At 43.7% G+C, this 20,599-nt stretch overlaps 1 protein-coding gene across 2 annotated transcripts in view; it reads right to left on the minus strand.

The window, feature by feature from the left end:
• Window positions 1–4,004: 4,004 nt before the first annotated feature.
• Window positions 4,005–20,599, minus strand: part of LOC146863820 (aldo-keto reductase family 1 member A1-A-like) — a 193,475-nt gene continuing 176,880 nt past the window's right edge. For both annotated transcript variants that reach the window (XM_085628243.1, XM_085628236.1), the window contains exon 9: window positions 4,005–5,354. In XM_085628243.1, the coding sequence (XP_085484369.1) occupies window positions 5,289–5,354 (66 nt within the window). In that variant the 3' untranslated portion in view covers window positions 4,005–5,288. The remainder of the gene's footprint in view (window positions 5,355–20,599) is intronic.

Here is a 20,599-nt window from a genome sequence, read left to right on the forward strand (position 1 = left end):
TTGCATTGGCGATTGACGTGGGCAGCAGAATCCCAGCAGAAATGGGCGCTTTTGCGACTTAAGGATTTCTCCTTTTCTTTTTAAGAGGAGTGCACTCTGATGCCAGCCAAAGGTCCAGGACCTGGGAAGGCACTTCTTGTGGATCAGGGGCTCACTCTAGCAAAGTTTTGAAATTAGAGGTCAAAATTAAATTAGTATCCTCATATTCATTTGTAGGAGCAGTGCAAGTTCATCCAACAGAATATAGTGTTGGGCAATGACTGGCCTCAATTGAATTTAGAAAAGCTCCTTCCTTCCTATTAACATTTACATTCTGTTTTATATTTGTTTGCGAATTAAATAGAATGTTGCATCGTTTTTGTATTTGATGAATCCCTGTTTCTTTATTTGTCATTCAAATAATCAAAAATGTTTAGGTTCGGGTCTCCTGGGCTGGTTCCAGTATTAACTCAGTGGGGGCCCCACATTCCAATAACAATTAACTGGGGGTTCGCGGGTTCCAGTAATTATTAAGTGGAGGTCCACAGAAGTCAAAATGTTAAGTTCCACTGATCTAGATAGCTCGTCACAGCACTGTCCACAATGAAAATCTGCCTCCTACGACTTTGGCATACTGCTATCCTTCCATCCCATGATTCTTAGCTTCAGGAGATGCACAAAATAGCATCCTATGAACGCATCATCGCCCGGCTGAATGCGAGTGAATGGACAAGATCCTACAAAAGTGGAGTGCATTTATTAGGGACTGCGGATCTGGGCCAGCACAATACGGAGCCTTGGTGATCCAATGCGTACCTCGACCTTGGGGGCCAATCCGGGAAACCCATATTGAGACGTGTCACTTTGTCTGCACTCTGACACTCCGATCTCAGAGACGTCCCTCTGAACGGGAGACGTCCACCTGAGTGGCAAGAGAGCCTTCTTGGACTACCTCCCCCCCACTATATCACCTTCCCTTTTCTTTCCATTTACTTCTCCAACACCACTCCCCTCCCAATTTCTCATAGACGACCCCCTGATTCGCTCAATCTCAACATGGAGCCCAATTGCAGCACACTTTGATTTGATCCTCGTTCGATTCTTAGCGGGACTTTTTGTCCTTTGACTTTGATCAGTGTGGTAACTTGATCATGTGTTTTGGAATGTTAGTTTTATCCTGCTCTACTTTTTGTATGAGACGTAAAACCCAATAAAGAATGTAAAAAACAAAGAAACTACATATCTCCGGTTCTACTAATTGGATTAATTTTGTTGTTCTGATCTCATTTTATTTATCCAAATGTACACAATATTTCTAAATTGGTTTGGGATATTTTTTGTTTTGTGTTCACTTTATTACTGTTTGTGTGCTGTATAAATACCTTACACATGGCTTTTAAGTTAAAACTAACTGCTTTTGTGCTAAGCTACCAAAGGGTTAAGCTCAGGTTAACTTGATGACTTTTGTCGTTCCCCCTGACTTGGATTGTGGTTGTTTCATGAATTCAACCCCTCTCAACCAAAAATGACATTTTTTACAATGGTGGAGAAGAATTTCGGCACGTAAAAAATACAAAATGTAGTTGTGTAACGACAGTTTTTACAAAAGTGCAGGAAAGAATGGCGAAAGTAGGATGCTACATATCATCTTTAAAAACTCTTGTGATTTTGGTACTTTACCTAATTCTTTCATCAGAGATCAACTAGTTGGGTAAACCAACAGTCAAAAAGTGCAGAAGAAGCTACTAGCAAGAAACCTTGATCTAAATGAAGCTGTTGCCATAATTGAAGGGTTGGAGAACACTACCGATTGAGTGTGGGAAACGAGAGGTTATAGGAGTAAGGATTTACATGAAACCAGTGAATTTTTGAAAACAGTTGGACAAGTTAGTAGTGTACAGCTAGAGGTAACCTTAGGCTCTTCGGCTGTTTCTTATGCGGACGATACGCAGATTATCGTCTCTGTGTCAGGATCCCCCACTGACACTATGTAACAGTTCCACGCTTGTCTCCATCAGGTTGGGGAATGGATTACCGCCAATTGTTTAAAACTTAACTCTAGCAAGACGGAGGTCCTACTCTTCGGTGCACACACTAACTTCTGGTCACCTGATATATGGCCCCTGGAATTGGGGCCACTACCGACGCCAGTGACCAAGGTTTGGAACTTGGGTGTCACTTTTGACTGCAAACTTTCATTTGAAAACCATGTCAACCAGGTTACCTCCCTCTCTTTCTATACGTTAAAACTCCTACGAAAAATCCTCCCTTTCATCCCGGTTGAGCTTCGTAAATTAGTGGTCTCAGTGCTTGTCCTCTCCAGGGCCGACTACTGCAACAGGCTCTTTATCAACCTCTGGAAAAAAGGAAAACGAAACTGCAGGTTGTGCAGAATGCAGCGACTAGGCTCTTGCTGAATATCCCAAGACACAGATCCGCGTCAAAGACACTTAAGGACTTACATTGGCTGCCATTAAACAAACGTATTGAGTTTAAGGCTTTATGTATTGTCTTTAAGACCACACTGGGCATAGGACCAGGATTTTTAAAACGGAATTTGATACCCTACATCCCAGCACGTAATCTTCGCTCATCCTCTGCACATGATCTTATTGTTCCCAGGGTAATAAAATGCTCCTGGGGGGGAAGAAGCTTTGTATGGGGCGCAACTAAATTGTGGAACTCTCTACCGATAAAATTGAAACAGGAGACACATCTGTTAGCCTTTAGAAAAGCGTTAAATACTTGGTTATTTATTCATTAAAGTGCCTGCGAACCCTTTAGCCAAAATCTGGTCTCAATGAGTAAGCGCCTTGACACCTTCGGGTGATTGTTTCGCGCTCTATAAATCGCCATTTCATTTCATTTCAATAAATCCTTGGATAAGGATTCACTCAACCGATGCCCCAGATGTAGTCAAGGTAATTTTTGTAGCCATCCAGGATATTTTGTCAAAACTGAGACAAGTAAAAAATTTGGCAAGAACGGCTATTATTCAAGAGTATGCAAATATGTTATGGTACAATATGTAACCTCCACTGAAAATGAGAAAAAATGATTTTCCGAGCTACAGGTAATGGCAGAGTTGATAGTGAGCCACTAGTGTGCCGGAGTGTGAGATCGTGGTGGGTGGAAAGCAGGTGAAGGTGTTGGATGATTCCAGCTCATCTTACACCATAATTGGAGACAGCAACTGGGAAGGCTGATTTGGAGGTGCTACTATTGAATTATTGCCTCCTGACATCAACTCGTCCGTCGGAAATAGTGGTGTCAAGCGAGATGTGAGTCAGTTCTCTGTTAGAGACAGTGGGCAGGGCTTAAATTGCCAAGAAGGTGGAACAACCTAAAGGGGACGTCCCCAAGGTGATATGGAGATAACACTGAACTTAATGTTACGGAAAAAGTGCTCTTATTGGAGGGTACATTGAAAGTTCTAATCTTCCAAGATGTCAAACAAATAATTCCAGTGCTACAACATCCGAACACTACTGCATTGCACTTGAGATGTCCGGTCCAGCAGCAGAGCGTACGAATCAGAAGGACAGAGAACTTGATCAGGGCCGGACTGGGAACCAAAACTGGCCTTGGCAAAGTGCTCGGCCAGCCCCCCCGGATGGTTGGGGGTGCCGCCGAGTTCATTGTCAGTGCTGGTTTTCGGCCGATTTTGTTACAGGGCCGGTTTTGCAGCTATGCTGCAAAAACGGCCCTGTAACAAAAACAGCCCCCAGGGGCCTAAAGCCAGCCCCCACCAGGGGATTGCCCGGTGCCCGCTACAGCCAGTCCGGCCCTGAACTTGATACAGTTTTAAGTAAAATCTGGTATAGATTCACCTTCTACAGGTGGAGAAAAAATGTCTTCTTCACATAGAAATATGCATGTCTTTTTAAAGGACTTTAGACAAAGACATTCATACATCTCCCACGAGTGCATGGTCTCATGATATCTTCCAGTAGGGAATGAGCAAAAAGAAACATTTTACTACAGAACACATTTAAAGTTTCTGTCCTGTTAATAAACACATTGGGTTTGCAGATGTTCTCACAGTTTATTCAAGAAATTCAATTAATACATTTTATAGCAACCACCTGAAACGGCTGAAATCTCCTTTGTTGGGTACGGTGAGAGAAAATCTCTTAGAACATTGTTTGTAAGTGTGGATCCTAGCAATGCTTTATTTAGAAAAAAGGACACCAATAGTCATCATGTGATATGTTATGACGGTGCAAGATGGAGGACAGTGTAAACACAATCTACGTTAGCGTAAGCTCAATTTATGATGCGTTCAATAGGCTGAAAGAAAAACAAATCCCACAGTAGTGTGCTCCCTTACAGGCTCAAAGTTCTGGACTGGACCTGATTTTTTATTTTATTTTAATCCTTACGAACTCTCACTTAGACTGTGATATGCTCTGGGAAAGGCTTTCCCTGACATCCTTTACCTCACTATTTAATCGACATATCCATCAAAGGGATCGATGAACGATCCCAATTTATACAATTGGTTCAGTTTTCTGTCAAATAATTGTGCTTAGAACTATCTTAAGTAAAATGAAGAATCATCTTAGAACTATCCTAGGTGGAAGAAAGGCATATCTTGGGATGATCCTACGTGAAAGAAAGAACTATCTTAAAACTTTCTTAGGTGGAAGAAAGAAATATCTTGGGATGATCCTACGTGAAAGAAAGAACTATCTTAAAACTTTCTTAGGTGGAAGAAAGAAATATCTTGGGATGATCCTACATGGATGAAAGAACTATCTTAAAACTATCCCTGGTGGAACAAAGAACTCTCTTAGAAGTATCCTAGGTGGAATAGAGTGATCTCACATCGTAACTTTCAGTACTCTTAAAAGCGAGCCATAGAATTGCGAGGCTCTCAAGGGGATGTTGAATTTTGCAGACAAAGCCATTTCCTGAAAATGACTGTTTAAGTACTTGCAAGGCTGTTTATTATTTTAGAATGCATTCTTTTTCTTTTTTAATGGTTGAAGGTTTTTGGTCTTCTGTTCTTTACAATGAGAAAAAGCAATGTGCACACTTCCATGGTGCAAGATGTGGCCCACATTTTAATTAAATGCCAAGCCCTGGCAGACTTAAAAAAACAGGCATTTCTCTGGTTGATATTTCTGAGGATCAAAATATAAAGCAGAAGTAGGATTTTATATAAGCAATAATCACTGTTATAAATATAACTACATTTGCATGGTCTTCTGTGAAGAATAAAAAAACAAGTGGAGATTGGTCTGACATCTCTTGCTCTGCTGGACCTATTGCTGAGGAAGTACGTCTTCGTTTCCATCTATTGCCACTTAGTATGGGGCAAGGAACGGGAAGTGGGGGTGGCCCACGTCTCTCCAAAGTTGCTTGCCGTCCACCTGTGTGAAAATGAAAAATGAAGATTATCAGAAGAGGCGTTCTATAATCTTGACACAGTTGTGAAGTGTTATGTATTGCTACAGTTATATAATTGTTTTTTCATTGTAGGATTCCTGCGTAATTAGCAGGAACTCATTTTGTGAAAAGTCAAGAATGGACTCTTAATTCAACTTAAGGCTCAATGTGGAGCAGTGTAGTGTTAGGCTGGGTCTCCTTGGATGAGGAAAGTCATGGCAAATTAGGAAAATCTTGGATGAGCAAGGTAGTAGCCAGAAAAATTGAATTTCCCCACCTGAACCATACTTCTGATAACCCCAAGCACGAGAAGTGAGCAAACCGACCTTCCTTAGGAGAGTTTCCTTCACCCTTTTATCCCTCTATCCATCTATCCTATAGCTTTTCTATCTATTCATCTGCCCATCTCTTCACATTCCCATCCGTCCATTCACCTTTTCATATAAAAAGCACTTCTTTCACAGATCCACACATCAATATATCCATGTATGCAGCCATCCATCTGTCTAGCCTTCATCCTTTCACCTAGTTTTTTTTTCATCTATCAGTTCATTCAGTAATCTATCTATCTTTTTACCCTTCCATCTATTGATCCCTGCAACCCACCTTTTCTCTTTCTTCCTCCATCATTTTCCTGCTTCATTTTACCCTCCCTTCCTCCTCCCATTCTTTATTCTTTCTTCCTATCTACCCATCTTTTCTCTCTCAGCTTGACTTTTACTTTATTACGTTTTCTGTCATACCCACTTGTTCTATTTGTCCCTATGTTTGTCTTTCTCCTGTTCTCATAATCTGTATTTCTCTTTTTGTTTGCTGTTCATGTCAACCCACCTCCCTTGCTCGTCTGTCATGGTATTTCCGGCAGTATAATTGATTGGAACCACAGAGGTTCATAAACAACTCATTAACAATTTATGAGACCCTGTTGACCAGCCTATGGGGCCCAGTGTCAGTACTCCCTTAAGCTGCTTAAGTAGGAGGTTCACTACACCACTGGTAACAAATCTTCACAATAGTCTATTGCAAGTTCACTAAAATGTCAGGAAGCTTCCCTTTTAGCTTGGACTCGGAGGCAAGTGAGGGAGGGCAGCCTAGGTTTACTACTGGAGGGTGGGACCCGGTAAAAAAGATAAAAGCATTACAGCTGGAACCCTCTTGCATCTCTTAGGTTGCAACAGGAGAAATAGTGGGCATTTTAGGTGTTACAACATCTGGCGGGAGTGTGGTGTCTGGTCTGTGTGAGTGAGCTGGAGTCTTTACTGTGAAGGCTATATACTCTGTCAATCGGTTGCATGTGAATCAATGGAAAATGTTTTCCGCAAACTACTGTGCTAAGCCTTTTTTTGGCTATTTGGAGTAGTTCGCACTTAGGCCCCTGTAACTTTTCGTCCACATAAGGTATCTACCCCAAATTTGCGTCCTTCTCTTCCAACATCATGGGAATTTTAAAGGTACCCAGGATTTGTAGTTTCCCCTGGAGGGAACCCACAAATTAGCCGAAATATAGCAAACTTTTGTTGGAAAAATGTGCTGCAGAAGAAAGCGCGTGTTTTTTCCCCTGCAAATTGTATCAACAAAGGGTTTGTGGTGCTGAAATCACCATCTTCCCAGCTTTCAGGGACAGGTAGACTTTTGTCAGAAAACCAAAATTGTTTACACAGTTTTGGCATTTTACTTGGACATAGCCTATTTTTGCTACTTTTTGTGCTTTCAACCTCCTTCCAGTTAGAGGTAGAAATGGGTGTGAAAGCAAAAATGGATCCCAGAGAGCTATATACTTCTGAAAAGTAAACAAAATTCTGAATTCAGCAAGGTGTCATTTGTGTTGATCCTGTAAGTTTTTCTAATAGAAACTAACTGTTGAAAATAAGAAAAACTGAAAATGAGTTGAAAAAAACCTGCCGCTTTGGCCTACCCACACGAGTGCGGTACCATTTTCATCGGGAGACCTGGGGGAACGCTGGGTGGTGGGAAACTTGTGTCAGCCCAGTGATCCCACAACTTTCCCACACAGAAAGTTTTGAAATATTTGATTTTTTTCTGCTAAATTTGAGGTTTGCAAGAGATTCTAGAGAGGAAAACGTATGAAGGGGGGGGGGGTCCATGCAAGCCATATTCCCTTGACAACCCCAGCTGTCTAGTTTTCAGAAATGTGTGGGTTTGGTAGGTTTCCCTAGATGACCACAAAGCCAGGGGCCAAATACCCAGGTGACCAGGTCGTTTTATGATTGGCAATTTGGAAGTCTCCACAGTACGATTTGGGCCATTTCTTTTTGCGGCCACTATGCCTAACCACACAAGTGAGGTACCATTTTAATTGGGAGACCTGGGGGGATGCTGGGTGGTAGAAAATTTGGGGTGGCCTGGTGATCCCACAACATTCCCACACAGAAAACTAGGAAAATTAGATTTTTTTCAGCTAAATTTAAGTTTGCAGGAGATTCTGAGTAGGAAAATGTTGGGAGATCCACGCAAGCCACACCTCCCTTGACTTCCCAGGGTCTCTAGTTTTCAGAAATGTCTGGGTTTGGTAGTTTTCCCTAGATGGCAGCTGAGCCCGGGACCAAAAACGCAGGTGACCCCCTTGAAAAACCAGTCGGTTTGTGATAGGTGAGCACCTGTGTTTTTGGTCTCGGGTTTGCAGACATCTAGAGAAACCTAAAAAACCCAGACATTTCTGAAAACTAGACACCAATGGAAGTCAAAGGAGGGATGTCTTGTGTTGATCCCCAACATTTTCCTTTCAAGAATCCGCTGCAAACCTCAAATTTAGCTAAGCAGTCAAATTGTTTCTTGAATATCTGTTTGGGAAAGTTGTGGGATCACCGCAGCGCACAAATTTCCCACCATTCCGCGTACCCCTCAGTCGCCCAATAAAAATGATACCTTTCTTGTGTGGATGTGCCAAGTGCCTATGACATGGAAGGGCCAAAAACGTGTAGCGATGGAGGGGGGCCCAAAGCGGGTCCAAAAGGACAGTTTGTTTATAGGCTTTTAGGCTGACGCTACTTTGGGCACCCACACAAGTGAGGTATAATTTTTCTTGGGAGACCAAGGGGAATGCTGGGTAATAGGAAATGTGTGCCTGCGCGGGGATCCTACAACTTACCCACACAGAAATGTGAGTAGAATGTGACTTTGTAAGTAAATTTAAGGTTTGCGGGGGATTCTGGGTAAGAAAAAGCTGGGGGATCTATGCAAGCCACACTGCCAGCCAAGAGTTAGTACTTGCACACCACCATCTAAACACACCGCCGGCCAAGTGCCATCCACGCACACCGCAAGCCAAGCGCTATCCACGCACACTGCCGGCCAAGCGCCATCCATGCACACCGCCAGCCAAGTGCCATCCAGGTATGCAGCAAGCGAAATGACATCCATGCTCACAGTCAGCCAAACACTATCCATGCACACCGCCAGCCAAGCGACATCCCCGCAGTCTGCCAGCCAAGCACGGCGGACTGGTAACAGCAACCAGCCCTGGCAGATTGCTGCTCGACCAATCCTGTGAGGGGAGGGGGCATGCTAATAAAAAACACCACTACCGCTTTTGTTACTGTGGGACGATATTGCAGCACTGCTGCAAAACAGACCCCCAGTGACAAAACGGCCCCCATGGCCAGAAAACCGCCCCCTACCCCTCTGGACTATTGGGGAAATGCCCGGTGCCCGCTAATACTACTTCAGCCCTGCAGACAAGCACCATCCATGCACACAGCTTGCTAAGCACTGGCTCACGAACACTTCCAGCCAAGCACCATTCCACGCCACACCACCAGGCAAGCGCCAATCTACACACACTGTTATTAAGCACGAGTCCACCCACACAATTACCCAAGTGCAGGTCCACACACATTGCCAGCAAAATGCCAGCCTGAGGTCAGTACACGCAGACCGTCAGCTAAACTCCAGTTTACACACACACAAACTCTCCCTCATTGGTACAGGTTTTCTGCCCCCGCTTGGGTGCAGATGAGAATACAAATATCACTGAAACAGCCAAAATGTGTGCCTTAAAAAAGGGAGAGACCCTTGCCTATGGAGCTTCCTATTGGCATACCCATAAACATATTTCTGGTGCCTAGTGGGCTTTCTGCCCCCTCATGGGGGGGCAGATAAGGGGCTATTGCCCCGATCTGCTTTCCCGGAAGGTGGGGAGCGGCAGAAAGCCTTTTTTGACGGAGGGTGCAGTAGCTTGCCCATTCTCGGCAGCCAGACTATTGCCCAGGGGAGGGAGAAAGACTGTGGTTAATTTTTATGGGGGGGTGGTGGGGGCATTGGCATACCCATTTTTTGCAGCCTCCACCCCTACGTATAAAAGAAAAACAATCCCTGGCGCCTTGTGGGCTTTCTGCCCCCCAGGGGCAGATCAGGAGCTCTTGCCCCCATCTGCCTCCTGGGGGGGCAGAAAGACTGTGTTGTTTTGGGGGTGGGGGCATTGGCATGCCCATTTTGGGCAGCCACCCCTATATACTTAAAAAAATAAATCCCTGGTGCCTAGTGTGCTTTCTGCTCCCCTGGGTGGGGCAGAACGGGGGCTATTGCCCTCATCTGCCTCCCAGGGGAGGCAGAAAGGCTGTGGATTTTTTTGGGGGGGTGGGGGTGGGGGCATTGACATGCCCGTCTCGGGCAACCCCCACCCCAACATCTGGCAACAACAAAAAATCCCTGGTGGCTAGTGCGCTTTCTGCCCCCCATCTGCCTCCAAGGGGAGGGGGGGCAGAAAGACTGTTTATGCCCAAAATAATGAGGGGAGAAAAAGCCCTTGCCTAAGGTGCTGCTCCCTACTCCTTGTTGCTTAGTGGGTGGATCCCTGCTTGGGGCTCGCCCTCCTGAGGCGATCCCCAAGCAGGGATCTATCTACTAGGGAGATTCTCCCCTTTCTAAAGATGCCTCTCCCGTCTGCCTCGGTGCTCAGGGGGCTGAGATAGCCCCCTGATCACCAAGGCAGTGAAACTGAAACTGAGTTTCAGTTTCTCTGAAATTACGTCTGCTCGACGTGCGAGCTGACCGTCATTTCGGAGATGTGATCAGAACACCCTCAGGAGGTGGGGAACCTCTTCCCCAGCTCCCGAGGGTGTTTGCAAAAAGGAAATCCCTCTGGTGCCCGCACCAGAGGAATTTCCTGTGCCATGTGCTCTAAGTGTAGTGTTCCTTTTCCTTGCATTAAACAGAATAGACCATATGTATATATTTTGTGTTCTATTCCAATGCCAACAACTCTGAAAAGAAATGGAAGTAAAATATATTAACTCCCAGCAGTGGTAGACTGTTAACTACAGGAGGGTACATCTACAGCAGAGAGAAAAGTTACAAAGAGAAAGTTGACTGGAAATGCACCCAATATCAAAGGGCAAATTGTTGGGGATATGCCTGCACTGTCTTCCAAATTTGTAGGTGCTGCATGTGAACCTTAACCTTTGTGCCTGTTTTACAACAAATGGGTCTGGAGTTCTATCTCTAGTGCCCTTTTTTAAAAGTAAACATCTTACAACTGTTGCTTCGTTGTTTAAAATTCAATAAATTACTAATGACACTGAATAATAATTGTACTATGTTGTCGAGTAAACTGTGTTTTCATTTAAATGCACCTTTACATTTTCGATGCATTTCCATTAAAATATTTCCACCAGTTTTCAATGTTTTGGTGTTATGTTATAAATGACATTCCTAAGAAAGGTTTTCCATGACTTTGTTTCCTCCAATATGCTTTCTATGTTTTTGTTTTTCTATGAATTCACCTACTACCCTGTCAATCACATGCTCCTCCAGTGACTTGCAGTGGGAACCGGCTCTTGTTGGCAGCCGGGCCTGACCAGAGTGCAGCTCGCTTGGCTGCTGGGAGTACACGTGGCTGCTGCCCTTGATACGATGTCTCCTTTACAACGGATTTTGTTTACAACAACCTACCTTTACAGCAAATCTTTTGCAATGCATGAACCATTAGAACGCATGCCTTTAACAAATGATGCCTTTACAACGCATGTAAGCAGGAGAAGGTACGTATCTAGTAATAACGTAGTTTCTTTAGGGTACAGGGGTGGGTAGAGGTAAAGGGGATAAGATGTTTTTAGGTTTCAGGGGCAAGTGGCGGTATATGGTTTTTAGGGTTCACAGGCTGCTAGAGGTAGAGGGAGGTAAGTGGTTTTAGGGTTTAGGAGCAGATAGAGATAAAGGGAGGAAAGGGTTTTTTTAGGGTTCAGGGGCAGGTCTTGTCAGTTTAATGTAAGTTCTCGGAACTGTACGTCAAACTTCAAATGTTTTGTTCATTTTCAAAAAGAAAATTTCAAAGGGAGATTTTCTTTTTGAAAATACAAAACTATACCCTCCTCGCCATTTTGCCCTCCTCCCATATCAAGGGGGAGATTGTGCACACTTCAGTGCCCCAAAACGTTTTCTTCTGGCGGTAACAGCAACTCAAAACTGATGTATGTCCACCCATCAAAATTAGGTGGGCAGACATTCTGCCAAATCTCCGATGTTCCCCTACTCCATCAGGCTGTCAGTAGTTTGACCACTGTGGAGACGGAGTAGTGCACGCCGTCATCAAACCATGATCTGCCGGCATTTAAACTGGACGGGTAGAGCATTATGTTGGTGGGAAGGGAATTTCAATCGCCATTGCGACATAGTTCCCTCTCCACCAACATATAAATCAGGTCCTAAGGCATCCTTAGCTTACCAGTTTGTAAATGCATAGTACAATAGTATCAATACGAGTTGGACTTTCCGCCTATCCATGATCTAAATATTCAAATACAATTGAGTCAGTATCTAGATTTTGGCTATTAATGACATTCAATACATGTACACAAATTAATCGAAAAAACAGTGCCGTATAAAAACAAGATAAAAATTATACAGATGTATGAAACTTATGGCCCCTGTTCGTTAAGTGAGTGCTTCGATATATGGCTATCATTAGATAATGCACAGTATTAATGTATTTCTCAGACCTTCTTACGACACAATTTGAAGTATCAAGAAAGGGTCAGTTCAAAAACACTGTATGAAATAATAATATAAGGTTTTAGACCCTTATCACATATTTGCTCATTAAACTTTTTGTTGTTTGGTGGTACATGGGTTAATGTCTTGGCCCAGTGGCCTCATTCTCATACAATATAGTGATTATAGTGAGTATAAATCGTAATAATGTTTACATGGTTTTGTTAAAAAATGTGTGTTAGTGTCATACCCCTGAGTGTAAGTGAATAATGTGCTGGTACAACAATCATTGGTTTGTGTAATCTTCCAGATAGTTACATTTGTTGAAGAGGAAGTTGTAGCAATACTCACATGTGTTCGCAAGATCTAACTAGACCTAAGATCTGATAAATAAATCACCCAATTTGTACATATAGATCCTTGTTTGCATTCAATCCTTTTGGATATGTTGTGTCCAAACTTATAATGTACTTCGATTCCATCTATCTCAGTTTCTTCTCACAGTTTCAATGTCAGCTCTGTCAATACCAAAGAAGGACTATAGAATAGAATCGGGATTGACTACTCTCATTTAATGTGGCCTACCAGCACATCTGAGGTCACCAACAGTCAAGTATACCCGAAATAACAGAAAGCACACTTTCTGACTGAAGTTCTAACTTTCTGGCAAATATGATCTTATTCCATTCAGCTGTTTTTCTATATTGCCTCCCAAAATTTCCTATGGGGATTAACATGGCAAATCAATCATTGGGGGACCATCTCTTTTTTTTCTTGGCCCTCTTTCCAGGAAGGAGATGAAGTGGATGAACATTTTTATGGAAAATTTCATGAAGATTCATCAAATGTCAACAACATTATTTGCGCAACAAAAAAGGTTTTTTCTACGGAAATTCTGACTTAACTAGAACTGTATAAAAGAAAAAAATATATATATATATATATCACCAAAACATGTCCATGCATATAGACACGCACTCCTCCAGCTGGTGATTCAACAAAATCTTTAATTCATAGGAACAGGTATTGTTACTTTGATTATTTCTGTTCTGCTGCCTGACGCATTTCAGAGCTTACAAGCTCTTTCTTCAGAGGCAGTTTGCCTGCACAACCATTCCTCTGCACCCACAGTTCCTTGCGCTTTTTTAAACCTTTTATTCAGCTTCAGGTGTGCCTTTCAATGAATTACCTAGCGCAGTGCATGCCGGAACATGTAGTTAATTCAAATTGTCTTTTAGCCTCCGGTGGCTTTGTGTGTATTCCAAACCATTTCCGGGACCAATTATTTCCCAATTAATGGGAACAGGATTCTTGATATATATATTGGTGGATTACAGTAGGTAGTTTTAGTTAGGACCTAGTTTCCATCCGAAAAGCATTTATTTTACTTGCCTATAACGAATGTTCCAAAAAAGGTGTCAAAGTAGGTCCTGTGTGTCATGGAAGGTTTGGGGGGGGTCATCCGTGCAGTGGGGACCGAGAAATAGGGGCACGAAAAAAGGGTGTGCTTGTAATGTTAATTCCAATAGGAATGCGTTGTTGTACCTACAGTCCGAACCGCTGGACGGAATCACACCAAACTTGCCAGAAAGGTTGATGTTGTTACGCAGATTGTACTTTTTGTTATTTGGTGCAAATCCCTCTAGTTGTTTTTGAGCTATTTAAGCCGAAAATTAAAGATATATCTCTGGCCATGGAAATTTCGTGACAATTTAGCAATAAATCGCAAATTCAGTCACCAACAGTAATGCTCTGATTGGCTAGACGCAACCTGGATAGAAAGTTGTGGCTGCCATTTTACCATCCGGAAATGGTTCCCAGACTGAAAATTTGTGAGAAAGCTAACATAAGGGATCAGGGTGGAGAAACTCTGACCTCATGTTTGAGAAATGGGTATGTTAGTGACAGAAGTTGTGTCCTAAATTGATTTTTTTCATCACACGCGATATTCGCAATGACGCCGTGACCGCCAGCGTGTCCCCCGTGCACCGCCAGCGCATCCCCCGTGTACCATCGCTGGGACGTTGCGACTACCGAAGTCGTTGCGAATATTAGGAAAAATACAAAAACACATATATGTTTGTACACACTCATGGTCACTGTCCCAGACTCATGTTCAAACTCACAAACTCACTCAGACACTTATACATGCATTCACATATCCACTAACACACACATACATCCAGTCGCATATCCACTCAGATACTGATGCACCCACTCACATACCCATTCAGGTACTAATGCACCCACTTCCAGACTTACTCGTAGAGTGACGTACCCATGTAAAGACCCACTCAGAGACTCAAGCACCCAATTACAGACCAACTCACACCCTCACAAATGCTTTCACAGACACACTGAGACATTCATACACCCATTGATAGATCCACTGAGGCACTCATACACCCATTCAGACACCCACTTAGACACTCATGGATTCACTATCCGATCCAGTCAGATAGTCATATACTTACTGACAAATGTACAAAGGCACTCATTCACCTACTCACAGATTGAGTGAGAGACTTACGCAACCAATCACAGACCCATTGTGACACTGATGCACCCACTCATAGATGTACTGAGGCAGTACTCATAGATCCTGTCAAATACTTATACAGTGAATGAGACACTTAGTGACACAGTGATGCATGCATTCATAGATCACACTGAAAAAGTTATGCACTGTGTTATAGAGATATTAAGGGAGTTGTACATGCTATCATACAGTCCTTTAGATAGTTATATGTTTAGTGTGTTGGTCATAATCCATTTTGCAGTTGTAAGTTTTGAAAGTGGTGGTCATCGCGACTTCCAGCATCCGTCAGTTTAAATGGTTGGTTTTATGCACACTCCCTACAAAGATATGACTTTAAACAGTATCTCTGACATACCCATTCACAGAACAATATAACCTTTCATACACCCACTCCAACTTCCACACTACCATTCTCAAAACCATCAACACACCCATACTAGTACTTACACACCCACTCACTGATTCATAGGTCTACACACACATCCACTCAGTCATCCATACAGCCACCCATACACCAACTCACTCACTCATACACCCATCCAGCCACTCACACAGTAAGTCACCCATAGAGCTACTCGCACACCTACTCAGTCACCCATAGAGTCAATCACACAGCCACTTACTCACCTATGCAGTTATACACACATCCACTCACTTATTCACTCACTTATTCATACAGATACTAACACATACTCACCTATACTGTTAGTGGCACAAGCACACACTCACCCATACAGCCACTCTCACAATCACTTACTCACACATACACACATACAGCCACTCATATACTCCAACACCCACCTACACTGCCTTCCACATATGCAGTTACTCACCCATATACCACTGACATCCATTCCCTCACCGACACAGCCATACACACACTCAGTCACCCATACAGCCCCTCACAGTTGCACTCACAAACCCATACAGCCACTGACTCACCCACTCACTCATCCATGCAGGCAGTCACACACCCTCCTCACCCACGTACTCAGACCACCAATCAATCACCCATACAGCCATTCACATACCCACTCACCAACCCATACAGCAATTTAGACACCAACTGACAGGCTGGTACAGACATTCACACAACCTATTAACTCAATCATACATTCACTGAGACACCTAATCACAGTCAGTCATGCACCCACTGAATCATCCATACAGGCACTCATACACCCACTGATTCATCAATACACCTTGATATTTATATATTTAACCCGTTCCCCGCTCATGACGGAACCACTCCGTCATGAGCCACGGGTGCGCTGTGCTCATGACGGAGTGGTTCCGTCATGCTGCGGCCGTTGGCGGCCGCTCCTCCCACGCGGCGCTAATTCCCCGGCTGTGCGGGCGATTAGCGCAGTGGGTGGAGTCATGACGGAACCACGCCGTCATGAGCACAGCTCACCCGTGACTCATGACGGCGTGGTTCCGTCAGGAGCACAGCGGCGCCGTCAACCCCCCAAACCCCCCCAGCGCTGCGGCGGAATTTGCGCCGCAGCGAAGGGGTTAACACTCATTAACTTTTAAAAAACCATTCACAGTCACTGGATGATGTCATCAGTGATGTCATTTGAGATGTAAACAGTGATATCACTTACCATGTCATGAGTGATATAATATGTGAGGTCATAAGCAGTGCATTGAGGGGGCACAAGTTATAGTTAGCTCAGCTAACTATAATTGCTGAATTTCTCTGGTTTTCTACGAGTGAAGTGTCAGCCTTATTTTAACGTCCCTGTAACCTTTGTTTTTTTCCAGTGAATAAATATATATATATATATATATATGTTCACACATACCTACATATATATATATATGTCCTACAGGTGGTCACCAATAGGTAGTTATAGTTAGGACCTAGTTTTCATATGAAAAGTGTTTTTTGACTTGCCTGTATCTTTGGCGCAGTTTAACGAATCTTCAGGAAATTTTCTCAAAAAAGTGTGCTGGTGAGTTTTATTATGAATGTAAAGTTTTGGTGTTCTCTGTCAAGCAGTGGCTGAGGAACAGGAGGGCTACAAAAACGTGTGCTTCACATGTTAACTCCTATAGAAATTTTAGACAAGGCTACAGCACGAACCGTTGGACAGAATTTCACCATATTTGGCAGAAAGATAGATCTTGGTCCAGAAAGTGACCCTTTTGTTATGTAATTCCGTTCAATAAGTTGGGAGATATAAATAAAATCCAAATTTGTATATCGAGGTGCGAGAATAATTAGCGACTATTGCGCGACGAGTCAAAAATATATAATGGAGTTGGTCGTTGGTACACAAGCCGCCCCTTCTCCTTTTGATTACTACAACAGTAGTCCTTGTACTCAGCCCTCATATATGTTTTGAACTTGGTGGGAGGGCAGACAATTCACCTCCCTCTGGTACAGTCATTCTATAAACTGGTGAACAGTGCTTCCACTTGGAAGGTAAACTTGATATCTGACTCACAGGGCCAGCTTCGGTCCTCCAACCGTGGCAGTGCGGAGGGATCCAAACAAGTTCAAGCATATCTTCCTTTGTTGGAATGCAGTCCCATGTCAACGAAACATCCCATTATGAAGCATATCTTCCTTTGTTAGAATGCAGTCCATGTCAACAAAACATCCCATTATGAAGCATATCTTCCTTTGTTAGAATGCAGTCCATGTCAACAAAACATCCCATAGTGAAGCATATCTTCCTTTGTTAGAATGCAGTCCCATGTCAACGAAACATCCCATAGTGTCAAGGCTCCGATGACACTACCAAGGAACGTGTACTTGTTCCAGACAAGTGCAACCAGAGGCTACTGCTGGGGCTTCAGCTCTCTTGTCAGCACTGCCCACGGGATGCTGGCGGCAGGCAGCTGCACATACCTGATGTTCAAGTAATAAGTTACTATGATCCTGGCCGCAGCATTTTCTAAGTATTTGTATCTTGTTGACCCCAAGCTAACTTGTCCCATTTGGCATCATCCAGTAAGGTGACCACAAACTGCTCTTCCCTGTTCCATTGAAGGTGTTGTTGATTCAAACCAGGCCCACGGCATCCTGGCTGCTGGGGGAGAGTTACAAGGAGCAGCAGAGAGATATGCCAGAGGACTAAGGGAGATTACCTCCTAAAATCCTACAATGTCTGACATCACAACCTACATGTTATGTTAATTGGACTTGTAAAGTGCTGGTCCACCATTGGTTTGATGGTGGTGTAAGATTGTAAATAAGAATTGAAATTCATCGATGAAAGAAAAAGAGGCTTCTCTCAGATTTAGATTAACTGTGAAAACTGCCAGGTTTTTGACATACCTCTCCAGGTACTTAGACACACAAAAGCCTTAAAGCCAGCTGGCATGGACTTCTGCATTCAAGCAGATAGGGTGGTGAAACAACAACTAACTAAACCACTTGTTAAAGCCTCGGAGTGATCATAAGTTTGGTTGAGAAACACTGAAGGGACCTAGACAGGTGGCTAACGGTGATCCACTTATGTATAACATTTGCGTGTGAACCTGTCTCTGTTCAAAGGCAGGTTACTATCAGTTCTAACTAACTGTTCTTTTACCTGCACTCACAATGATGGAATTTTCAACTGTTCTTTTAGTTTTCTCCGCACTGCGTTTTAGCCAGTGGGTCTCCATCCTCTCCTAGATACATGTCCTATATTGTTGAAAGACTTGACCAGTTGTGGTGCGAGATGTGGACTAGGAAAGCTTCACAGATGCAGGTAGAGAGTTTCTGAGCTGCGGAAGCTGCCAGGTAACAAAAGTCTAAATGTAATTTGCTTAGATGCAGTCTGTACAGATGGTAAAGTGGAACCCTAAAAATGAAGTTTGAACAAACATGTTTTCAGTTTCCTCTTGAACTGAATTAAGCCTGAAGTGGGCTGCAGAGAGAGAGGGGTAACTCAGTCCAGGGCCTAGGGGCAAAAATGTAGATTCTGTCCCACTTTGTTCTGCAGAAACAGAACTAACACTTGGCATGCCAGCCATAAAGAGTGAAAAGGAAAACACTAGAGTTTTCTGAGTAACTTAGGCGTGACTCTTCAAATGAAGCTATTTCAGTACCTCTGTCTCCAGCGGCGTCTCCGCCACAATGGTGGAAGAGAGTTGCCCTACTAGCTCAGAGCCAGCAGCTGAAAAATAAAACAATATTTGATTATCGTTTTATTTTTCAGCTGCTGGTTGAGCCTGCCTGTAGGGAAGGGTGGAGCCAGGCCATGGCAGATGGGGTGGAATGATGTGCACTTCTGAGTGTGTATGTCGGTTTGGCCGACTGTCTTAGGCCGGCAAAAGACAGAGTGTAGTTACGTTTCTCCAACCCAGCTGTATTGCACAGCTGGGTCGTAAAAACAGTGCAGACTCCCTGTGCCTGAGCGAGCGTTAAACCAGCCCACTCAGACCAATCCCCGCGATGCTCTCATGATTGGTAATAGCATGAGAGCAGCCTGGGGATTGCACAGGGAGTCTCTGATGCTGTCCCAGGGACTGCTGGGAGCCGGAAGCGGAGGAGCACCGAGGCACGAGGCAGCCAGCAGCATCAGGTACATTTTATTTGTTTATTAGTAACCCCCAAGCATTTCCCCCCATGCTCCCCCCGTGCCGAGCCTTCCAGACGCACCGCTTTTTATTTGTGTCGGCCCCCACTGTCTGTCTCCCTTCCCCAGTTTTAAGGAAAGAGGTTCCTTGTGGACAACCCAGAAAGAGTGACAGTCCTAGATCCTGGCCCATCAAAAATCACTTTTTAAAATCAATTATTGAGTAAATTCATTTGGAAAAAATGTGAAAACTTTTTTACTTTTTTTTATAGCGCTGGCTAGACCTGGAGGTATCAGAGCGCTTTACATATTATAAGAAATTGCATCAGAACATTGTTACATAGTTACATCAGTTACAGTTGCAGTTATCAGTATATGCTTGGGAGAAAAGCGTGAGCTAACACAATAATATAAGATATTAGCATGTAGCATATCCAAGACACACGTCATATGGGGAATGGAAGGTAGTGGGGGAAAGGTAAACTGAGGAGAGGATAGCAGACACAGACAGATAGATCTGAAGGGGGAAAGTACTCCAGGGGGAATAAAGCAGTCAATGTAGTCGAAGAGAGAGACAACTTAAACCATGAAGAACCGTTAAAAACAACGTCTGATGTCCGGCTGGGTAGGTGACGGCCGATGGGATGACCCAGAACCAGACTCCGCTATAGCTGTATAGGACAGCTCCACCGGGCATCCGCCATAATTGCTCGGTCTCCGTGGTCAGTATAATGATCACGATTACTTTGAAAAATTTCGAATTCAAACGCGAGAGTCAGATCTGATCCCAGGTGAGAATAGGGGTCCAAGAAGGGGGGTATCTCCAAGGAGAATAAAGCCTAAAAGTCAGCCCCTGGCAGGGGGGCTCCTGGCCAGAGGTCATCATCTGTCGTCCATCTTAAAGAAATCCTTTGTGAGATACATTTAGGGATAAACTGGTTACCAGTTGACAGAATTGGCAGATTCCACTACAGCTTGGTGCCACAAGGAAGGGATTGAAATGAGCTCAGCGTCATTAAAGTACCAATCATTTTTGTGATAACCACCATGCTGTATCAGAGGTGTCATAAAGTGTAGGTAGTATTGTTGTACTGTACCTTGGCATGTACGACGTACTGAATTAGGATGTGTGCAGGGTGACATGTTTTGTGCAAGGTGGAGGGAGGTTGTTATCTGCTGTGTTCCTTTCCCCTTGGTATTCCTCTAACCTCTCCTTTGTTCCTCC

Source organism: Triturus cristatus, chromosome 2_1 (assembly GCF_964204655.1).
Source record: "Triturus cristatus chromosome 2_1, aTriCri1.1, whole genome shotgun sequence".
Taxonomy (NCBI): domain Eukaryota; kingdom Metazoa; phylum Chordata; class Amphibia; order Caudata; family Salamandridae; genus Triturus; species Triturus cristatus.